Source organism: Musca autumnalis, unplaced genomic scaffold (assembly GCF_047663935.1).
Source record: "Musca autumnalis isolate F117 unplaced genomic scaffold, ASM4766393v1 scaffold_1, whole genome shotgun sequence".
NCBI classification, from domain to species: domain Eukaryota; kingdom Metazoa; phylum Arthropoda; class Insecta; order Diptera; family Muscidae; genus Musca; species Musca autumnalis.
The window spans coordinates 256,179,790-256,204,499 of NW_027411644.1; the positions used below are offsets into that span (position 1 = coordinate 256,179,790).

Here is a 24,710-nt window from a genome sequence, read left to right on the forward strand (position 1 = left end):
CGATAAAGTCCGTAAGAGAAAAGAATGATTACGGACCAAATCTGTTGATAAATTTAAAATCCTTCCCGGTTAGACTATGGACCGAAGGAGTGAGGTAGAAAATGCCTGTTATTGAATTGTCAAGCACAAAGTCGATAAAAAGTTGTCATTAAAACTCATTACGACGGGCCAGCATCGCGGACCGGGGTCTGCTAGTAGATAACAAATAATAAATCGCTATTTAAGGAGGTGCTTTCTTCTTTTAATATCCTTTGGAATTATTTGCCTGCACTTTAATGTAATAATAACAATAAAACACAATCAATAAATAGAGTTTATTTTTCCTTTATTCATTTATCAGGATCTCAACGTACAAAATTGATTATATTTACGTGCGACGTTGTGATAACACGCAGCCTTTTATTTTTCTCTCTTCAAAACACCAACACTACCACAAACATGATAGCGGTGTGCAGGTATTCATTTCTTGTATCAACCAACCCATTTGCAAGAAATAAACAAAAGAATTAAATAATAGTTATAATAAAAAAAACTAAGCAATAAATATAAACAAATGCTATTGTTCGGCGTTAGGAGATAGTGATTGGGTAGGGTTGATGGAGGCAGTTGCAAAGGAAACTATAGCAGGAACACAATAGATAAAAACAAACTTCAGGGTCTGCAACATGGTGTAGATAAGGTAACAGCATTGTTTAGGTTTATTTGCCATCATCTTCAATAAGGCAATTTATCTGCGATAGTATTTCCAGCTCATTGAGCTACTTTTTTACTACCCTCACTCGAAGTGTTGGTCTTGTTTTTCGATTCCGACTTTTTCGCCTTTCCCTTCTTCTTTGGAACAATGGTATCTTTACGATCAATGTCATCATCATCTTTAGGATAAATACGACGGAATAGTACAGCATCGGCACGACTTAAACTTGCCTCAATTGGTGGTTCACATTCATTCTTTATTATACGTCCAAAATGATCGTCTAAATTACACCATAAACGTTGATTCCAAGGCACACTTAATTTATCCAACATACGCCCACTAATACCCGGTAATATGGGCTGTAAGGCAATGCCACACAGACGCAATGTGTCCATTGTCATGGCAATGATTGTTTCCAGCCTTAAGGCATTCTCATCAGAAGGCGGATACAAGAGGCTACGTTTAGCTGGTTCAGTAACCGTTTTCAATTTCAACTCCCATGGACGGGAGGTTTCGAAGAAACTATTTGCAGCATGCAATGTTGTCATGATGTAATCAACGGCCATATAAAAATTTCTATCGTCGTAATGTTGGCTACATTTGGCTGTCAAAGGATGGGGTGGGGTATTGGCAGGACAGTGACGATTTGCGTGAATAAATGTGAATGAATGACAAAATTAAAATTTTCCACAATATCAGCAACCAGCATCAGCAGCAAGCATACGAACCAGCGGCAACATCATCATTAGGGCACCACCACCACATAACCAACATAGAATGAATGCCGGACAATAGCAGGGAAGCCATTGTCATAGAGTTTTTTTTTAAAGTTTATCCAGCACAATGTGTAAAAGAATGCGAAGAAGGGGCAGTAAAAATAAATAAAATAGAAAATATTGTTATTGTTATTATTAAAGCACATCTTTAGTGGTTTATCTTATTTCTAGATTTTCTTTCTTAATTTTTATTACATTTTATGAGCTGTCAACTCACATTGCGCACAATTTTACAAGCTTTGGAAAAGAGGCGTCATAAGTTTGGTAAATTATAGCATGCAAGAAAAGTGTGAAGAGAAACAGAAAATGAGGAAAGAAATTGATGAGTTAAATGAAGAGAGAAACTAATGCATGTTATGCATCAATAGCTCAAAAAATATTAAGTAGTAGTAATCAGCTTCAAGGTACATATCAGATCCTTGAGATTCGTTACAATCCACTCTTATTGAACTGAATGTCCTTGACAAATACAATGTATGTATATTGCGCTGAGAGACCTTGAAAAATAAGTATAAAAATCTACGGCTATGGTTCTGCGGTTCCTTCAAAAAATATACTTCCTTGAAAACATTGCTTCAAAAAAATTTCTTCACAAAATCTATTCGTTAAAAATTTTTTTTTATTCATTAAAAAATGCAAGCTCAAGCTGAAAAAAATTTCGTTCAACAAAAACTCTTGAAAACAACAAAACAAAAAATGTTGAAAAAATCCACACTTATTGTCCAGCGAGTCCTTCAACAAAAATTGTTGAAAAAATCGATGCTTTTTGGCCTGAGAGTCCTTGATAAAAAAATCTTGAAAAAATTCACGTTTATTGTCCTGAAAGTCAATGAACAAAAAATCTTGAAAATCCTCTCTTGTTGTCCTGAGAGACCTTGAACAAACTTTGAAAAAATCCAAGCTTATTGCCCTGAGAGTCCTTGAACAAAAAATCTTAAAAACAATACGCTTATTGTCCTGAGAGACCTTGAAGAAAAAATCTAGAAAAAAATCCACGCTCATTGTCCTGAGAGTATTTGAACAAAAAATCTTAAAAAGGCAAGCTTGCTGTCATGAGAGTCCTTTAACAAAAAAATCTTAAAAAATCAATGCTTATTGTCCTGGGAGTCCTTTAACAAAAATCTTGAAAAAAATCCACGCTTATTGTCCTGGGAGTCCTTTAACAAAAATCTTGAAAAAAATCCACGCTTATTGTCCCGGGAGTCCTTCAACAAAAATCTTGAAAAAAATCCACGCTTGAAAAAAAATCCACTGTCAGGACAGTCCTTGAACAAAATATTTTGAAAAAATCCACGCTTATTGTTCTTGAACAAAAAATCCACGCTTATTGGCCTGAGTGTCCTTAAACAAAAAATCCTGACAAAACACTCCTGAGAGTCCTCGAAAATTCAAGCTTTTTATCCTGTGATTCCTTGCACAAAAAATCCAAGCTTGTAGTCCTGGGCGTCATTGAACAAAAAATCTTGAAAAAAATCCACGCTTATTGTCCTGAGAGTCCTTGAACTAAAACCTTGAAAAAATCCACGCTTATTGTCCTGAGAGTCCTTGAACTAAAATCTTGAAATCAATCCACGCTTATTGTCCAGCGAGTCCTTGAACAAAAAATCTTGAAAAAATTCACGCTTATTGTCCTGAGAGTCCTTGAACAAAAAATCTTGAAAAATTCCACGCTTATTGTCCAGCGAGTCCTTCAACAACAAATCTTGAAAAAATGCTCGCTTATTGTCCTGAGAGTCTTTGAAGAAAACAATCTTAAAAACAAAACAAAAAATATTAAAAAAACCAAGCCTGTTGTCCTGCGAATCATTGAAAAAAATCTTGAAAAATGCAAGTTTGTCGTCCTGAGAGTCCTTGAAAAAACACGCTTATTGTCCTTAGAGCCCTGTAAAAAAAATCTTGAAAAAATCCACGCTTATTGTCCTGAGAGTCCTTGAACAAAAAATCTAGAAAAATTCCACGCTTATTGTCCAGCGAGTCCTCTAACAACAAATCTTGAAAAAATGCTCGCTTATTGTCCTGAGAGTCTTTGAACAAAAAACTCTTAAAAACAAAACAAAAAATATTGAAAAAACCAAGCTTGTTGTTCTGCGAATCATTGAAAAAAATCTTGAAAAATGCAAGATTGTCTTCCTGAGAGTCCTTGAAAAAACACGCATTGTCCTTAGAGCCCTGTAAAAAAATCTTGAAAAAAAAATCCACGCTTATTGTTCTTGCACAAAAAATCCTGAAAAATTCCACGCTTATTGTTCTGAAAATCCACAAAATCCTGAAAAACAGGCTTATTGTCCCAAAAGTCCTTGAACAAAAAATCTGAGAGTCCTTAAACACAAAATGTTGAAAAAATCCACGCTTATATTCCTGAGAGTCCTTGAAGAAAATGTCTTGAATATCCACTCTTGTTATCTTGACAGTCCTTGAACAAAAATTTTTGAAAAAATCCACACTTATTGGCCTGAGTGACCTTAAACAAAAAATCTTGACAAAACACTCCTGAGTGTCCTTGAACAAATAATCTTTAAAAATGCAAGCTTTTTATCATGTGATTCCTTGAACAAAAAATACAAGCATGTAGTCCTGAGCGTCTTGAAAAATTTCCCGCTTATTGTCCAGTGAGTCCTTGAACAAAAAATCTTGAAAAATCCACGCTTATTTTCCTGAGAGTCCTTGAACAAAAAATCTTGAAAAATCCACGCTTATTTTCCTGAGAGTCCTGGAAGAAAAAATCTTGAAAAATCCACGCTTATTTTCCTGAGAGTCCTTGAAGAAAAAGTCTTGAAAAAATCCACGCTTATTTTCCTGAGAGTCCTTGAAGAAAAAGTCTTGAAAAAATCCACGCTTATTTTCCTGAGAGTCCTTGAAGAAAAAGTCTTGAAAAAATCCACGCTTATATTCCTGAGAGTCCTTGAAGAAAAAGTCTTGAAAAAATTCACGCTTATTTTCCTAAGAGTCCTTGAAGAAAAAGTCTTGAAAAAATCCACGCTTATTTTCCTGAGAGTCCTTGAAGAAAAAGTCTTGAAAAAATCCACGCTTATTTTCCTGAGAGTCCTTGAAGAAAAAGTCTTGAAAAAATTCACGCTTATTTTCCTGAGAGTCCTTGAAGAAAAAGTCTTGAAAAAATCCACGCTTATTTTCCTGAGAGTCCTTGAAGAAAAAGTCTTGAAAAAATTCACGCTTATTTTCCTGAGAGTCCTTGAAGAAAAAGTCTTGAAAAAATCCACGCTTATTTTCCTGAGAGTCCTTGAAGAAAAAGTCTTGAAAAAATCCACGCTTATATTCCTGAGAGTCCTTGAAGAAAAAGTCTTGAAAAAATCCACGCTTATTTTCCTGAGAGTCCTTGAAGAAAAAGTCTTGAAAAAATCCACGCTTATTTTCCTGAGAGTCCTTGAAGAAAAAGTCTTGAAAAAATCCACGCTTATTTTCCTGAGAGTCCTTGAAGAAAAAGTCTTGAAAAAATCCACGCTTATTTTCCTGAGAGTCCTTGAAGAAAAAGTCTTGAAAAAATTCACGCTTATTTTCCTGAGAGTCCTTGAAGAAAAAGTCTTGAAAAAATCCACGCTTATTTTCCTGAGAGTCCTTGAAGAAAAAGTCTTGAAAAAATCCACGCTTATATTCCTGAGAGTCCTTGAAGAAAAAGTCTTGAAAAAATCCACGCTTATTTTCCTGAGAGTCCTTGAAGAAAAAGTCTTGAAAAAATCCACGCTTATTTTCCTGAGAGTCCTTGAAGAAAAAGTCTTGAAAAAATCCACGCTTATTTTCCTGAGAGTCCTTGCAGAAAAAGTCTTGAAAAAATCCACGCTTATTTTCCTGAGAGTCCTTGAAGAAAAAGTCTTGAAAAAATCCACGCTTATTTTCCTGAGAGTCCTTGAAGAAAAAGTCTTGAAAAAATCCACGCTTATTTTCCTGAGAGTCCTTGAAGAAAAAGTCTTGAAAAAATCCACGCTTATTTTCCTGAGAGTCCTTGAAGAAAAAGTCTTGAAAAAATCCACGCTTATTTTCCTGAGAGTCCTTGAAGAAAAAGTCTTGAAAAAATCCACGCTTATATTCCTGAGAGTCTTTGAACAAAAAGTCTTGAAAAATTCACGCTTATTGTCCTGAGAGTCCTTGAACAAAAAGTCTTGAAAAAATCCACGCTTATTGTCCTGAGAGTCTTTGAACAAAAAGTCTTGAAAAGATCCACGCTTATTGTCCTGAGAGTCCTTGAACAAAAAGTCTTGAAAAAATCCACGCTTATTGTCCTGAGAGTCCTTGAACAAAAAGTCTTGAAAAAATCCACACTTATTGTCCTGAGAGTCCTTCAACAAAAAATCTTTAAAAAATCCACGCTTATTGTCCTGAGAGTCCTTGAACAAACAAATCTTTATAAAATCCATGCTTATTGTCCTGAGAGTCCTTGAACAAAAAATCTATAAAAAATCCACGCTTTTTGTCCTTAGAGGCCTTAAACAAAAAATCTTGAAAAAATCCACGCTTATTCTCCTCAGAGTCCTTAATCAAAAAATCTTAAAAAAATTTAAGCTTATTGTCCTGAGAGTCCTTTAACTAAAAATCTTGAAAAATAATCCAAGCTTATTGTCCTGAGAGTCTTTGAACACAAACTCCAAGCATATTGTTTTGAGAGTCCTTTAACAAAAAATCTTGAAAAATCCGCGCTATTATTCTGAGTGTCCGCGAAAAAATATTTTTGAAAAAATCCACGCTTATTATCTTGAGAGTCCTTGAAAACCCCCATGCTTATTATCCTAAAAGTCATTGAAATAATATTTTTGAAAAAATCCACGCTTAATATCTTGAGAGTCCTTGAAAAAATCTGCGCTTATTATCTTGAGAGTCCTTGAGAAATCCTCGCTTATTATTCTGAGAGTCTTTAAAAACTGTTTTTGAAAAAAAACACGCTTATTATCCTGAGAGTCCTTGAAAACATATTTTTTTGAAAAATCCGCACTTATTATTATGAGATTCCTTGTAAACGTATTTTTGAAAAAATCCACACCTTTTTTCCTGGGAGTGCTTGAAAAAATATTTTAGAAAAAATCTACGCTTATTATGCTGAGACTACTTGACCAAAAATCCTAGAAAAATCCTCGCTTATTATCCTGACAGTCCTTAAAAAATGTTTCTAACAAAACCCAAGAATTTTATCCTTAGAGACCTTAAAAAAATATTATTAAAACGATCCGCGCTTATTATCGTGAGAGTCCCCCAACAAATTATCTTCAAAAAAATCCATGCTTATTATCCTAGGAGTCCTTAAAAAATATTCCTGAGAAAACCCACGCTTATTGTGCTCGACTCGTTGAAAAATATTCTTGAAAAATCCACGCTAATTATCGTGAGAGTCCTTGCAAAAATACTTCTGAAAACCCCCACGATTATTACCCTGAGAGTCCTTGCAAAAATATTCCTGAAAAATCCTTTAGAGTCCCTAAAAACATTCTTCAAAAATCCCCGTTCATTATCGGTAATTATCCTGAGTGACCTTGAGTAAAAATATTCCTAAGAAATCTACGTTAAGGCCCAAAAGTCCTCGAAAAAGATTTCTTAAAAATCAACGGTTATTGCCCTGATCATCCTTAAAAGAATATTCTTAAAAATCCACTCATTCTGAGTGTCCTTGAAAAAATCCTGCTTTTTATCCTGAGAGTCCTTGTATAAATATTCCTAAGAAATCTACGTTAAGGCCCAAGAGTCCTCGAAAAATATTTCTTAAAAATCCACATGCCCTTATTCTTGAAAACATCCACGCTTATTATCTTGAAGCTCCTTGAGGAAAAAATATTTTACAAAAATCCATGCTTTTTATCTTGACAGTTTTTTTGGAAAAATATTTTCCTGAGTTCTTAAAAAATATTCAGCTCTTCTATACGAAGCCTTAAGCTCCTCTTCTATACGAAAACTTTCAGTTCTTCTAAAAATCTTTTATTATTGTTTTACCAAACTTATTACCACCATTCCTCATATTTCTTTAAGCGTATTGCGAGCTAAGAGTAGCAATATGAATTTAATGGAAATAATTGTAATTGGTTTGATGCTGAACAGTGGCAGAAACAAATGCAAGAACAACAGAACAAAAAAAAACAAACTGTTTTAACCAGCAATGATGACTGGTTGACTGGCTGGCTAGATGCCTGACTAAGTGAAAAGGATAGACGAGTGGATAGATGGTTGGATGGACGGATGAATGGATGAACAAAGTGATGGTTGGCTCCGTGGTTATGAGCTGGATTGAGTATGCATGATGGAAGCCCGGTTACAATGGTGTTGCTGTTGTTTTATGCGTTAGTAAAATGCTGTAAGATGATTGAATTAATGCCGGTGGAACTAGTGGTAGTTGGTTTTAAAGTGCATGCAAAGCAATTTAATGTCCTTTAACAGAGATTGTGTGATGTGTAGGGGCATAATTTATGGTGATGTTGTTGGTGATGGTAAACCAGGTACTCTAGCTATGTTGGCTATGTTACATTAAACGGCTGACTACGAACGCAATAACAAGTGAAAAGAGAACATTGGTTAAGCAGCTGAAATGCCGGTCATGACCACAGCTGCCCGGTAAACCAAAGCATTAAAAAAGTAAGGTGTTCTTATAGTGGTGTTTGTTTTTATTTATTTTAGTTTGTTGTTTATTTCCGTTTTTGTATTCTATGAACAACAATAAAATCTGATTACCGTCAACCACTCAAGACCAGTAAGTGGTATTATAACAATAAAAAATAATAGAGCGAATAAATTAAAACTGAATTAAATGTGTATTGTAATACGCATTCATCAACAGATGCTAACTCATAGAAAAGATGTTTGATACTTGATGGGAAAGAAGTGAGTAAGAAACAAGTAAGAAAAGAGTTAAGTTCGGCCGGGCCGAACTTTTTATACCCTCCACCACAAATTTCAGCCATTTCGGTGGATTAATGTGACCACAACCTTAAAAAAACCGAAATCCGGAAGGTACCGTTCTATGGGGGCTATATGATGGCGTGGACCTATACCTAAAAATTTCTGGGGGAAAGTTTTATAAGCCTAAAGAAGACTAAATACCAAATTTCAGCCATCTCGGTGTGATAATGAGGCTAAAACCTTCAAAATATCGAAAATCGGGAGATATCGTATTATGGGGGCTATATCAACACGTGGACCTATATAAAAATTTTATGGTAGAAATGTTTCTTAGTCTCTGGAAACACAAATACAAAGTTACAACCGACTGTTTGGTCAAATGGGTCGGATACATTCAAAATATATTAAAATGACGCGTACTATAAAGGGGGCCTTATGTGGGGGCTATAGCAAAACGTGGACCTATATAACCCAACTTTGGTAGGAATGTTTTTTGGCCTCTGAAGACACAAAGTACCAAATTACAACCAATTCCGCGGTCAAATGGGTCTAATACATTCAAAATATACTAAAATGACGCGTACTTTATATGGGGCCTTATATGGGGGCTATACCAAAACGTCGACCTATATAACCCAACTTTGGTAGGAATGTTTTTTGGCCTCTGGAGACACAAAGTACCAAATTACAACCAATTCGGTGGTAAAATGGGACAAATATCTTAAAAACTCCTTAAAACGACGACGCGTCACGCGTCATTTTGTATGGGGGCTATACGAAAGCGTGGACCTACATAGCCCGCTTTCAATACCAAAAGTCCTACGTACATATAATATATTTTCCCAAAGTTTCATCAACCTACGTCGCACATAGGAGTAATATATGTTAAAAGTTGATTAAAACTCCTAAAAACCTCATTTATAATCCGATTGATATAATATTTTGCACAAATCATATCTTTGGTCCCAGGACTATTTTTGTAGAAAATAATGAAAATCGGTCCAGATTTGGATATAGCTCCCATATATATTAGCATCGGATATGAGGTAAATAATGCACTAAAGGCGTAGTATAGGTCCGATCAAGCTGAAAATTGGTACAAACCTACCTACCTTATTTCTACACGGCTATGTGGTGGTATTTTTGATATTTGCAAAAAAGTGCAAAAAGTTATAACCCTAGTGCGCACTTGTTGTCTTACCCATATTTTACTTCAGAAAACCCCGTGATTTTTCCGAATGGCGCAAACATTTATCAAAATTTTTGATTTAGTCTGATAAATAAGAGCCCCGGCTATAAGACAGTTCAAAAATTAGTGTTGGCAAACGTTGCCAAAATATTTTTGCAATTTTTTTAAAATTGTTTTACATAAATTATTTAAATTTTACTTCAGAAAAACCAGTGATTTTTGCGAATGGCGCAAACATTCATTAAAAGTTTTGATTTAGTCTGATAAAGAGGAGCCCCGGCTATAAGACAGATCAAAAATTAGTGTTGGCAAACGTTGCCAAAATATTTTTGTATTTTTTTTTTAAATTGTTTAACATAAATTATTTAAATTTTACTTCAGAAAAACCAGTGATTTTTCCGAATGGCGCAAACATTTATCAAAAGTTTTGATTTAGTCTGATAAATAAGAGCCCCGGCTATAAGACAGATCAAAAATTAGTGTTGGCAAACGTTGCCAAACTATTTTTGTAATTTTTTTTAAATTGTTTTACAATTTTACTTCAGAAAAACCAGTGATTTTTCCGAATGGCGTAAACATTTATCAAAAGTTTTGATTTAGTCTGATAAATAAGAGCCCCGGCTATAAGACAGATCAAAAATTAGTGTTGGCAAACGTTGCCAAAATATTCTTTTATTTTTTTTTTTTAAATTGTTTTACATAAATTTTTCCAGTTTAACTGCAGAAACAAATGATTATTTCAGATTGGCGCAACTATGCGTAGCGTATTATCTTTGAATCAACATAATCTGCAGAATCTTGCATAAAACATCAAAAGTAACTATGGTCCACAAACGTTAGCATCATGTAGTATTTCACCATTGGATGATATCTATGAATGACGGGATGTATCACAATAAACTAATAGTGAAGATGCAAAAACAATTATCTTTGGCGATTTTCATGAGCTGTAATACACATGAGTACAAATAAAATAAGTAGATTTGGCGAACGCTGGAACCAAAATATATTTATATTTTGTAAATGTTTTTCTTAAATACTTCCATATTTAAATAATTCAATGGTTTTACTTGATAAAAATGAGATTTTTTCAGAATGGCGCAAAAATGCGCAATATATTATGATTGGATCTAATGTAGGAGACTTCAGTGCATTAATCACCAAAAGTAATTATGGTCCGCAAACGTTCGCGTCATGCACTTTTTCGATTTTGAAATTTGAGGTATCTTAAAAATTTTCATAAAAAATATGCATGAAGGAAGAGACGTACCACCATTATTAAAGAGTGAAGCTGCAAAAACAAATTGGAACTTTTATAAGCTTATCTTGTACGGACAATATACAAAAACAAAAAACCTTGAAAATTATAAATTTTCGCGAAAATATTTTTATTTCAATGTTCACTTCATTTTATAATATTTGAGAATGTACTTTTTTGCTTTCATTATAGCTGAGTTCAATCGGCTGCTGCTTTGGATTGGTTAACCGCAGATAGTTGCGGATGGTCATAGCGAATGGGGAAAAGGGTCAAGTGACTGTTTACCAATAGTTTGTTTTTAAAAACGCGATTTTTATATGTTGAGTTTTGATCAACTTTTGGCCTATATTACTCGTATGTGCGTCGATCCGTTCGGACGCTAGAGTGATTTCCACAGACGGACAGACGGACAGACGGACAGACGGACGGACATGGCTATATCGACGTAGAATTGCACGCTGATCAAGAATATATATACTTTGTGGGGTCTACAATGATTATTTCGAGTAGTTACAAACGTAGTGACAAACTTAATATACCCCCATCCTATGGTGGAGGGTATAAAAAATATAAAAACAAGAAAATGCTCTCTATGTTTTCGTTTACTGTTGAATTTTAGATTTTACTGGATTTACTGCATACTTTTAGGCATTTGATAGATTTGTGTGTTGCATCAAACCAAGCCATTACTTGCAGGCGTAGAGTTGCCGTAGCATTTTTAATACACATGTATTTCCAATCATTATTGAATATTGATCATAAAACGTCAACAAATTAGCAAGAAACTATAGTGGGGACGGGAACGACCATGTGATACATTAGAACACTACATAATGTATGACATAAAATACCGCTGAAAAACATGAAATAAGCACTTTACAGTTTGAGAATTTCTAAAGAATTGATTATCACAATATTTAGAAAATTTTTGCAAAAGGTTTCTTTGGAACTCCCAATATTTTAGAATTTTTGACCATGAACAATATATGCTTTGTTCCATAACCCGCAAAAATCAACTGTTTTTTTATTTTTGAGTTTTTTTTTTTGTCTTTTTAGGGGCGAAGGCAATTATTTGTGAGATTTAAATTAATTGAATTAATCGAACTCAATGGCCTAAGGAGATTACATTGAAAAATTGATATCTAGAGATATCAAATTGGAAATGGTCTAGTTACTCCAATTACTAATTTGAGTTCGAATATGGGCCATATCGGCCCACTCCCTCGGGTACCTCATCCACAAAAGTTCAAATTTATTCGCAAAAATTATGCTCACCATAACTCTGGAAGGGACTAACCGAGTTGGTCCATACTTTGCACATCGTAATATTTCTACCAGACATAGATAAAGTTCGAATACAAAATTAAAAAAAAACGGAGTTTAAGACCTCCTCTCGAATCCTTTTGATTATTGGTCTAACAAGTTGTATTCGCTGCCCCTATTACGACGGTGTGAGTTTTTTTTTCAGGGGCAAGTCCATACTTCCTGAAAAATTGCCTGAAAGATGTAAAAACACGCTATGGTTGCATGTGTTGTGGATGGAGCGCGCGGTAACTCTTGAACGGATAAACCGATTCGATCCATATTTGGCAATCGTAATATTCTGCCCAAAGTTAAATCAAGCTATTAGATGGGCCTTATCGGTTCACTCCTTTGGGTACCTCCCCCACAAAAGTTCAAAACTTTTGGCTAAATGATAACTCTCGAAGGCAGTAACTGACTTGGTCCATACTTTGGACATCGTAATATTTCTACGAGATATAGCTCAGGTTAGAATATGGATTATATATGTCAACTACTTCGGATACTTCCCACACCAAATTTCGGAAATGTGCAGGGTGGGACCACCCCTCGAATCGTTTTGATTTTTCTTGCAACAGGTTGCAATCAAAGCCCTTATTACGATGATACAAGTTTTTTCAGTGGCAAACCCATATTTCTTGAGAAAATGACCCGAAAACTAGTGGCTGGTGCGCACGACAACTCACCAAAAGAATACTGCGTTGGTCCACACTTTGCATATCGTAATATTTCTTCGAATATTAGATGAAATTCAGAGATGGTGACTACAGGTCCTGTACCCTAGAGGGCCCTAGTGTGGTTAACGGTCTGTGTGAGAATCCTTTGGAAATATTTACCGAAGGTACTCCTAGTAGCCCTGTTTATGGCGATGTGATGTTTTTCGTGGCATCATATCGCCCACATATAATCCTGATATAATGGACCTATCGAGAGGAATAACTCCCAAAATAAGGCACTTTCCAAATTGGACTTCCTTTAGGTACCTCCCCTGGCAAGTTCATACGCCCAAAATCCTGAAGACCCCCTAAATACATACATTTTTGGGAAAAAAGTGTTTCAATTCACACAGCCTGGGGGTATACGAGTAAGACCAAATTTCCCAGCAGAGGCGACAGGATTAGGAAATGAGCGTGATGAGCTTCGTCGAACCAACACTGACGACGGCTGGTCGGCGAACATAAGCGGAACAAGTGGTTAAATCATCTCAAGAGTTGCAACATTGGAGCCGGTATAAGTAAATTGTGGACAACGGTTAAGTCACTCTCGAACCCCGGAAGGAGGGATGACAGGACCTCAGTCACGTTTAGCGACGTTACGTTGACTGACCCGAAGAGGTGTGCAAGTTACTTCAATCGACTGTTTGTCGAGCACCCCGAGAGTGACAGGGCGAAGAGAAGAGTATTTTCCTGCCGAGGATGAACCACCACAGTTTACAGTGGATGATGTTGCGAATGCCATCAGGAACGCTAAATCATCCAAAGCGTTGGGCCCTGACGGAATTTCCATAGTAATGTTGAAACAGCTGGATGAGCCGGGAGTAGAGTATCTCACTAAAGTTCTCAAACTGTCGCTAGCCACCCTTATTGTTCCCGAAGTCTGGAAAATGGGCAGGGTGGTCCAGCTACTGATGCCAGGCAAGGATGCCAGCAAAGGTGAATCGTACAGGCCGATTTCGCTCTTGTCATCTGTAGCGAAGACCCTTGAGGTCTTAGTCCCCCCCCCAGCATTAGAAATAGCTATCAAGTTGCAGATCATCAACATTGATTCCGTAAGCAGCACAGCACGACAACAGCGCTGCACGCCATCTCCACACATATTTGTCGAGGACTCAACCAGGAGCGGCCGTGTGATAGAACAGTGATGGTGGCGCTTGACTTATCAAAAGCCTTTGATACTGTCAAGCACTCCACGCTGTTCGAGGACATGGAGCAGACAACCCTCCGGCCAAGTCTGAAGCGTTGGATAATCAACTATATGTGTGGTCGCTAGTCGTATGTGGAATTCAGGAACAAGAAATCCAAGCCCCGTAGAGTGAAACAGGCATTTCCCCAAGGAGGGGTGATATCTCCGGAACTGTTTAACCTCTACCTTTCCTGTATTCCGCCCCCTCCAGACGGCATTGAGATCGTAACGTATGCGAATGATTGTACAATCCTGGCCTCAGGTACCTACCCTGATGACATCTGTGAGAGACTGAACTCCTATTTAACCGATCTTACCACCTTTTTCCACGCGAGGAATATGCATATATCCCCCACTAAATCGACGGCCACTCTGTTCACCCCATGGACGCTGTATGGAATAGAGTTGATTTTCAGGGTCGATGGTAGCAGAATTCCGACCACAAACTGTCCCAAAATTCTATGGGTCACATTCGACACCACTCAATTACGCTCCGGATATTGCAGTCGCCTAAATTCATATTGGGCGGGAATCGATCGCACCGTGCAAGACAGTATGCGGCATGGGCCCGCACGATACTAAGCACCTATTCAACTACATTTCGACTGTTCTATAGACTGACGTCTCGGGGGTTGGCCTCTATTAAATCTGAAGCCAACTTGTTATAGCCTCCACCATAGAATGCAGGGTATGTTATGTTTGTTTTTACGTTTGTAACGTATTGAAGTAATATTTTGCGACCCTATAAAGTATATGTATATATTCATTATCAGGGTAAAATTCTGACCCGATCTAAATTTGTCCGTCAGTCTGTTATAATCACTTTAGCATCCACAAAAATTAATATAGGACGTTGAAATTTTGGGAAGATGCGTCTTATGTTTACAGGCAGGTCAAGTTCGATGATCGTTCCACATTTTGGTATAGCCCCCACATAACGGTACCGATTTCAGGTAATTTGACGTTTTTAGTCACATTTTCAGACCGAATTAGCTAAATTTGTCATTTAGGGTTTCTAGTGACCAAAAAACTTATATTCCAGTACAGTACAGTAAATTTTTTTAATAAGACAGGGTTGTAATTTGTTTGTATATTTCTTTTTTATTTATTTATTTATATCTTTATTATTGAAAAAACACAAACGAACGAAAGGAAAGCAGGCACTCACTTCCGTGTAAAAATGCGTTCATGTATTTCGCAAACTATCGTGCGACTGCCGTTACGTATCCTATGTGAAATACTACTAATTTAAATGTACATTTCTACAACTATGTTCCATAAATGAGAGCAAAATAAGAAATGAAAACAAAATGTATGTACATACAAACATAGGAATATATGTGATTTGTTTTGTTTGAAAAATAAAATGTGTCGGTATTCTGAATTATTTTATTTTATTGATTTCTTCAAAATAATGAATGAAACCGCCATAAAAACGTGTCTATAAAATTTTTATTTTGTTTCAAGAATGTGTTGCATAAATTTGTTTTAAGATTTTCGGTGTTATTCGCGAGTTTACGTTCTACTCGGCAGCTATAAAGCAAGTGAGTGATTTTGACATTCTCTTTCTATAAGAGACAGTCCTATCGAAATACATAAACCCAAATTGAATGAAAAAGTGTACGTTTACGTGTAATTTCGTATGGGTTGTCGGTCGCATAGATTTTCGTTTCCATGAACAGAAAATGATTTTTTTCCACTTCCGAAGCGCAAAAAACGTTTCGGTCGACATACATGAACAGGCTGTTAAGGAATTCTGAATTCAATAAAAAAGTTTAAATTCAAAAAATCTTTTCAAGTCGCAAATGTAAGTAGACAAAATAAAGGCACCTTAATTTAATAAACAAAACAAAAAACTAGTGAAATCAATATTTCGTTGCGTATCCTTTATTCTGGATGCCACACGCATAGCCTGTATGCAAAAACGATATTAAACTATTAATTATTTCAAGCTATATTGCTTCCCAGGCTACTTTTGCGGGTTCGAATAAATTTTCTTTGGTTTTGCAATTTTTTCGGTTGATTTTTGAGTTAACGATCTCCCTCAAGTCCCAATCGAGAGCTAAAATCAGGGGACTGGACAGGCTAATGGAGAACTTCTGTCGAATTGCTTTGGAATCAATCCTTTCGATACATGCTTTGGCTCGTTATCTTCCTGGAATGTCGATCTAAGTGGCATCTCTTCTTCAGCATAAGGCAACATCACACCTTTTAAAACGACGTTACGATACTTGATACGATTCATAATTCCATTAATTTTATGAATTGATCCAATCCCTTGCCCCAAGAAAAAAAAATCCAGACCAACGTATTCCGCCTTTGGAATATTTAGAATTTAACCTTTGCCCATTTGGTCCACGCCTTATGCCACCAGAATCCTTTAAATTAAACTTAAATTCATCAGAAAAAAGCACAGTCCGCCATTTTTGGACACGCTAGTTCCGATGGGTCTTGGCGAATTTCAGTCCAGTTTTTTTTTAATTTTTTTGTCGATATGAAAGGGCCGTCGATTGAATAAGCCGGCATCCACCGCTCTTCTGTGAATCGGTAGTTTGCTCATTTTTAAATCTAAGCGATTTTGTAGTGCAAACCATTATTTTAGTGCAATCATAAACATAATTTTTTAATTATTTTTTTTTTAATTTTATTACCATTTTTTTTTATACCGAAATTTTAAATTTGTGTTCTCAATAATAAAGATATAAATGAATAACAAGAAAAATACAACTTTGTTTTCTTAAAAAAATATCATTTGAAAAAGTCTTGTGATGGGGTGCTTTAATTTTGGCCGATACTGTAGGTCCATGTTTTGGTATTTTTAACACATCAACACATAGTTACATTTTGTGACTGAACTGCCCGTAATTTGACATTCCCTGCAGTCACAAAACTTCTCCACCAAAAATTGTCAACATAGGTCCATGTTTTGGCATAGCCCGCATATAATGATACCTCCGATTTTAAGTGTTTCGAAGTATTTAGCTACATTTGTTGAACGAACTAACTGTAACTTGACACTTGAAGTTATCAAATTAATTATTCAATTTTAGTTTAAACTATTTTATGGTGGAGGGTGTAAAGAGTTCGATCCGTCCCAACTTAACGATTTCTTATATGTATCTCTCAGAATGTTTTCTACTTTCCTTTGGATTCTTTTTGTATTAGTATCTGGTGTTGAGCAAGGTTATTCCTCTCCAGATGTTAAATTCATTCCTGGCGCTATTTTTGGGTAGTTTTACAACGATGCCTTTATTACATGTTGGAGGTAATGTTTCTGATATGATGTGAGATGGAAATAACTGAGTTGAGATTACGGGGTCGGCCTGTAGAGCTTCCGTCGGTAAACCATCTTTTTTTCAAGCCGGGATGGTTACACGGTATATTCATTGATATACAATTACGATCTTTTACTCCTTGGATCCTGGTACACCTTCGATTTGTGGGACTATATACTGTCCGGTGTAGCTTTCTCATGTTGTTTTGGCTTGCTGCTTCCTCGACTGGTTTGAAAAATCCCATACCATTGAACTTATGTAAATACCAAAGAAATTTAGAAATTTTGTTCACAAAAATCCTCGACGGGACAATTGAGACTTCTCCACCAATGTGTGCACTTCCAATCATATTAATCTCAATGATATTGTGCCTACTCTTTGTGACGGAAACCGAACGACGTTTCTAGGACATCACTTTTAGAGAAGTTTTATATGGTTGAAATACTCTGGAAATGTCCCATACAATACCTCTCAGCGTATTTTTGCCAACATAGAAAATGTGATATTGTCTGACTTGGGTATCGATATCGTGTCTTTCTCATTTTTGTGAAGGAAATAATATTTCGGTCGAATTTACACAATTTTTTACCTTTACCTTTTAAAATTACGACTACGACCCCCAACTGGTCCCTTAAAAATCTTTAATAATTAATATTTCATTTCCATATTTCTAAATAATATCATTAATATCTAATTTCCATATAAAAATTTTATATTTTCAGAAATATGTTGCGGTAATGAAAGGAAATGGAAAACAAAAAAAAACTCCTGCGGTGGTGGTGATAATAAGCAACAACAATATATTGTAAAGTGGTCCCAAGTTAAACAGCACGAGCAATCTTGGAAGGCAACAATATCCTATTCACGCAATTTTTTTATAGAAACATATTGGAAAAACTAATAACCAGCCAACTATGTAGTCGATGCTGATTCCCACCACTGCTGCCATCTTTCAACGGGTAAACTTTAATGCTCAGCATAATGGTAGCGCCGCCACCAATAACAACACAAATTACTTTATCTCTCAAGTAATATAATTGCTAATCAAATGTTAATGAATGATAAGAGTGCAGAGGCAAGAAGCAGAAAAGAAAAACGGTTAACAGGAAAAGGTTAAGCAAGGAAAGACCAAAGGATGTAAAAGTGCAAGTGCAATGAAGATAATGGTTAACGAGGCTGCGAAGCTGATGATGAGGACGATGATGATGATGATTGTGGCAATGAGCATGGCATACTTTGGTGGCAATAATAACACTACTTTAGTGCATTCAGTGAAAAACCACGTTCTCAAGAAAACACAATTTTTCGTCTACTCAAGAAGCCACCAACTTCGACACCACTAACGAACGAACAAGCGGCTTAAAGGATCTACTTACGGTTTAGGTGCAATGGAAATCAGCAGCCAATGCAACGGAACTACTACTACCAACCAACCACCTTATACAATAGTAACAAAAAAAATACAACAACTAAACCTCCACTTCTGTGTGGAAAAAATGAAAGAATGAAAGACTTACCTTTAAGTTGCTCCAGAGATTTCAGCAAATGTTGTGCTGCTTCCGTTGTCATAATATCGCGTAGTTGGGCTGTATGCAGACGTGGATAGATTTGTCGTGGATTCAAGGATTTTGCACAAACCCGCGATAACAGATTGCCCATGGTGTCGGCAAGTTCAGCATTTAATATTCGCATTGCCTTAACGCTGCTATAATCTAAAGTACAGAAACATGAGGAAGAAAGGGAGAAGAAAAGTGCCAAAAGCAAGATATTAATGAAAATGTTCTTCGGTGGAGGATATTAATGTAAAATATATAAATATATCTATATAAATGTTAAATACAACGTTTAATGTTAAAGAACACAGTAAAGTACATTGTGAAGATTTCAATTAGATTAAACCAAGGCGAATTTAGGTAAGTGATACAAAAGGCGAATTCAGGCCTTCATTTGCTGTCAAAACATATTTTTAATTAAAAATAAATAGCAACTATCTATTTCACTTCTATCATGAATATATGCGTGGTGTGGAATATTTTATAATTTCCTTCTTTCTTTGATGGATTCTTCGCACAAAATTTGTTGACTGTAAATGAAGATTAAGGTCTGAATTCGTTTTCTGGGTAACGTAACTAAATGAGCCTTGGGGTAGACGTAAACTTAAATTCTAGCAGTTTTAAAATTCGTTCGAACTACTACCACACCTTTGTTTTTTGAAAAATACTGGATTCAACAACGAACGAATTTTAATTCGAATAGTCTTAGAGAAACAGGCCAGAAATATCACCAACATTACACTGAGGAGTATTTGTCCTCACGTTCAAATGTCATATTTTGTGGACTGTGAATCAAACCTGGACATGGTTTTGAACCCCAAGTATATTTACACGAAATCCATTTCAGACAATTTCATGTTGATTTAGGCCCGTCCGTCTATCTGCAAACAATAATTCTTAAATGTATTAATAGATTTGGTCCACACCTTAGATCTCGTAATATTTTGTCCAATAGAGTGCAAGATAACTCTCGAAGGGAGTGATTGATTTGGTCCAAACCTTGGTAACATTTCTTCCAAACATATATTAAGTTCGAAAATTTTTCGCACAGCTGCAAGATAATTTTCGATTTGGTCGAGTTTTACACATTTTGAAATTACATCCAAACGTACATCAATTTCCAACAAGATCTATATCGGACAACACCTTCAGATAACTCCCTCTAAAAAGTTAAACATTTTCGTGCAGGTTGAAGGATGATCGGGGATTGTTTTGACATTTTCATCAAATGTAGCCCTTTTGGTCCTGACATATTTTTTCAGGAGCAAGTCCATGCTTCCCCCAATAATGCCCCGAAAGCTCAAACACGGCGACTAACCCAAATTTTGAGTGATCCCGATGCGTATCACAAGGAGTGACAGACAGTGGCCCAACTTAAGCTCATCGTAATATTTCTATGAAAAAATACTCTTACAACATTCCTAGCAAATCCCTGAACTTATAAGGATGTAATAGTTATGATTACATTTATATCACATATGTATCTAAATTTTTCATCCAAAATCGAAAATTACAACACCAAAACTGTTTTTAAATTGCTTATGGGAAAATATCCGTGTTGTACGTCAATTTTTGCAACCATTTGCATGTTACACTTAAACAACCAATGGCAATAAGTGGATTAAATTTCCAAACTCATCCTATCATCTCTATATAGATATTTCGGCGCACACACACAACAAAATATGGTATTTTAAAAATATAAAAAATTATATTGCTGTATGGTTCAACATTTTGTGTCAGGCACTATAATGACACAAAATATATTATTGCAACAACAATATAAAGTTTTACATTTTTAAAATATCACATTTTGTACTTAGAATATGATTGATCCCACAATATCTCTTCTCTGCGTGCAAGTTCATGTACCCATTAAGCTTGCCAACAACGCCACCGCTAAATATTCACTCCCCACACATGCATTTCCTACATTTCTACACACACAAAAATGGCGAGAAAATTCAAAATCTAGACTTGTTTTCCCATTCGTCAAATGTGCTTAACTCATCAAAATACACCAGCAACATTCAATCAAATCACTTTGGTTCTGGCTAAGTGCTGGCATATTAAAGGCACACTAAATGCTGGTGTTGTTGTTGTTGTGTACCCGCTCAAATGGTGTTGTTTACCTGTACTTCGATGCCTCTCAGCAGTTTTGATTCCAAAAATTGTGTGCAGAAAATTTAAGAAGGGGCGGGAGGAGAACTTTACACGTAACAGCCAAATCAGCTAAACCACTCCAACAGCATATAGTGGAAATATGTAAATGTACAGGAGAAAGGATGATTTGTTTAGTTGTGTGTTATTCAATTTAATCAATTATTTTTCATGATTGTTTGATGTGCTGATGTTCGAAATTAATATATGCTTTACACATACCCTTGTTAATGAAAATTGAAAATAGCCAATTTAAAGAGGAACTATTTTTTGAAAATATTCTGCCTAATTGCTAAAGAGGATACAATAGGGCCTTGTAGCAGGAATGAGTGAAGAAATTTTGCTTATTAATGACTAAAAAAATCTTCATCTTAAGGAAGGGGGAAAGGAAAGTGAATTTTTTAATGAAAAACACATATTTTCAGTTGAGTTAATTTTTTACAGCAACCATATGAGCGGCCATTCCTTAACGCAGATAAAGACTGGTCGTTTAAACGCCACAAAAAATGGTTGCAAAAATTGACGTACAACTCTGGGTATTGCGAATATTTTTGTGGGGTTTTTGCATTTTGTTATAGTATTGCCTGTTATCTGTCATTTCACGCTTATAAAGATTTATTTGACATATAAATTTCCACGCAATTGGCCCAAAACCCAAGCTATTCGAAAAATCGACTTTTGATGAAATTTTTAAATATGCGATAAAATTTTAATCGTAAATGTTAGAATCGTATAAAGTCAGGGATTTGTTAGGAATATAGTAAAATTATTTTCTCAATCAAAAACCAAAGGTTTGGAATATAAGGATACACCTATATAACCCTCCAAAGTTTTTGGAACTTTAAAAAAAGGCCCGATTGCAGGAAAACTATACGTTTTAGAGAAAAAAGTTATTTATTAAAAAATGCTTAAAAAGTCTCAAGAATATAATTTTCGTAAACAATTTTAAGTTTTCTCGCAAAAAAAAACTTCTCGGCTAAGTGGGTTAAAGCCCTATGGAGCAATACATTGAACTTCAAGCATACAGTCTCGGCCAAAACGAGAGAACCCCTCAGTACATTTCTTGATAAAATACTATTTTTAAGAAAACAAGGTGGTAATTTTTTGTTTTTACTTATTTACATCGTTATTCTTAAAAAAAAACACAAAACGGAATTCTGAATTTAATAAAATAGGATAAAATTCAAAAACATTTTGCAAATATAAGAGGACAAAACTAAAGCACCCCCAATTCAAGGAACAAAACAACTAGCGAAATCAATATTTCGTGGCGTATCCTTTATTCTGGAAGATACACACACAACTTATAGGCATAGAGGATATTAAATTATTAATTAGTTCAGGCTTAATAATTAATTTTCAGAAAATGTACCTTAAATCATCAAAACACTGAAAATTGGGAGGTACAGATATAGAGGGTGTACACGTACGAACAGGTTTACTTTCTAATAAAGAAAGCTAATGTCTTGGTGAGGATTACAAGTATAGAGGAGATAGATTAATTTGTTAAGCAGATATATATTTTTAATATACAGTCCACTTAAAGAGATACGTGTGTAGTGGGGACCTTCTCGTCAAGAATATAATAAAGCGAGATAAGACTTTCCATTGCTATATGGGGTATGTCTGAGATAGATTACAGGATGTAATCTATGCTGCAGACTGATAAGTATTTGAGTTTGCTTGTCACACATAAGATAACAAAGTGTGTCTACGACCTCTCCATAAGATAGTATGGCAGATGCGTTCGTAGACATACAGTATCGGCCAAAATTTTAAGCACACCCTCAATACATTTTTTAAAAGAAAATTTTTTTAAAAAAACCAAGTTGTAATTTTTAATTGTATTTTTCTTTTTATTTATTTATATCTTTTTTATATATATCTTTTTTGTATACCAAAAAATTATTAATTATTTCAGGAGAAATAATTCATTTTCGGGAAATGTAGCTTAAATCCACAAAATACTAAAAATCGGGAGGTACCGTTATATGGGGAATATACTCAAACGTGCACCCAGGTCCACATTTTTTGGTGGAAAAGTTTTGTGGCCACTAGAAACCCTAAATACAAAATTACAGCAAATTTAGTTAGTCCGGTCAAAATAGACATGCGTATAAGGGGGAAATAGCAAAAATTCCCACAAAGCTGAATTTTGGTGGAGAGCTAGGGTTAGCTATTAGAAGCAACGTACTAAAAGTACCCATCGATCCCATGTGTGCAAAACAAGTTATTCGGGGTCAAAGGTCATTTTTGGAGGGATTATTCAGTTTTTTTAATTTTTCTCAAAAACGGTAAGACTTAGCAAAAGCCGGCTAAATTAAAAAATTGTAGATTCAATAATTGTCTACAAGAGTGGTCTTTATGATTCTTAAAAAAGACTTACCACTTTCGAGATATCACGATCTAAAGGTCAAATAAAAAATTAGCCGCGTAAGTACATTATGAGGCGAGCCGGTTAAAGCAACGACACTATGTGTTAGATACTTCCGTAAGCTTTCAAACGATATGCACTTTGCAGTAATCGGTTCAGTAGAACCGAGTCTAACCAGGTTTTTAAATTTGGCCTTTCGGGTCGAATAACCGGCGAACCGGATCCGCAAACGTTGAAAATTATACATTTCCGTAATCAGCGCAACAAACCCTACCTTCGGACAAAACTTGAAAAAAATCGGAGAGTTTTCATTGGGGTCGTTCCCGTTGGGCTTTCGATTATACATGTGGGTTAAATGGGCTATTTTTTGCATAAAATGACTCTAACATTGAATAACTCTAATAAACACACTCCGATTTTGTTGGATTTTTTTTTTAGAAGATAGCTATAATTTCGCTCTTCAAGAAAATATATATTTTTTGGGGGGACAGACCCGATTACTTCGCTTATTTTTGTCGGTTCGTCTAAATATGTGCATATTTCCCTTATAAGTGCATAAAAATCATGTGTTTTTTAGAACTGCTATATCTCAAGAATGGTTCCTTCTAGGAAAAAAATTATAAAGGTCAAACTCGTAGATAATTTTTCTGTCTACAATATTTACTTTAGTCACTTTTTGATTAGATCTACCGTTTTCAAGAAATAAATCCGAAAACCTAAAAACCCTTAAAATTTGACCTTTGACCCCGAATAATTTTTTTTTTTTTTTGCACACATGGGATCGATGTGGACTTTTAGGGCGTTGCTTCTAATGGCAAACCCTATCTCTCCACCAAAATTTAGCTCTGTGGGAATTTTTGCTATTTCAATGTCTATTTTAGCCGGACTATAGTAGGAAAATGTGGCTTAAATCCTTAAAATACTGAACATCGGGAGGTACCGCTGTAAGGGGACTATACCAATACATTATCCGATATTGTACATATTCATCCAAACATTTTGCTACAGCATCTTCTGGTCAAATACAAAATCGCTTAGATTCAAAAATTAGCAAAAGAACGATTCAGTCAACGACCAGCAAAAAACCGTTAATATCGACAAAAAATGAAAAAGCCAGACTGGAGTTCGCCACGGCCCATCTGAACTGTAGTGTCAAAAAAAGGAGGACGGTGCTGTTTTTTAATAAAGATGAGTTTAAATAAAAGGATTCAGATAGCATATGGCGTGGACCAAATGGACAACGGTTAAATTCTTAATATTGCAAAGGCACAGTAATCATGGTGGCGTAAAATAATGATCTGAAATTTTTCTCGAGTCAAGGGATTGGACAAATTCATAAAAATAAAGGAATTATGGAACGTTTCAAGTACCGTAACGAATTTAAAAGCGCGATGTT

At 35.5% G+C, this 24,710-nt stretch overlaps 1 protein-coding gene across 1 annotated transcript in view; it reads right to left on the reverse strand.

Moving 5' to 3' along the window:
• Positions 1 to 308: 308 nt before the first annotated feature.
• Positions 309 to 24,710, reverse strand: part of MetRS-m (Methionyl-tRNA synthetase, mitochondrial) — a 93,215-nt gene continuing 68,813 nt past the window's right edge. The window contains exons 5-6 of the mRNA XM_073960855.1: positions 18,745 to 18,939; positions 309 to 1,298 (exon numbers count right to left, since the gene is read on the reverse strand). Of these exons, the coding sequence (XP_073816956.1) occupies positions 751 to 1,298; positions 18,745 to 18,939 (743 nt within the window). The 3' untranslated portion in view covers positions 309 to 750. The remainder of the gene's footprint in view (positions 1,299 to 18,744; positions 18,940 to 24,710) is intronic.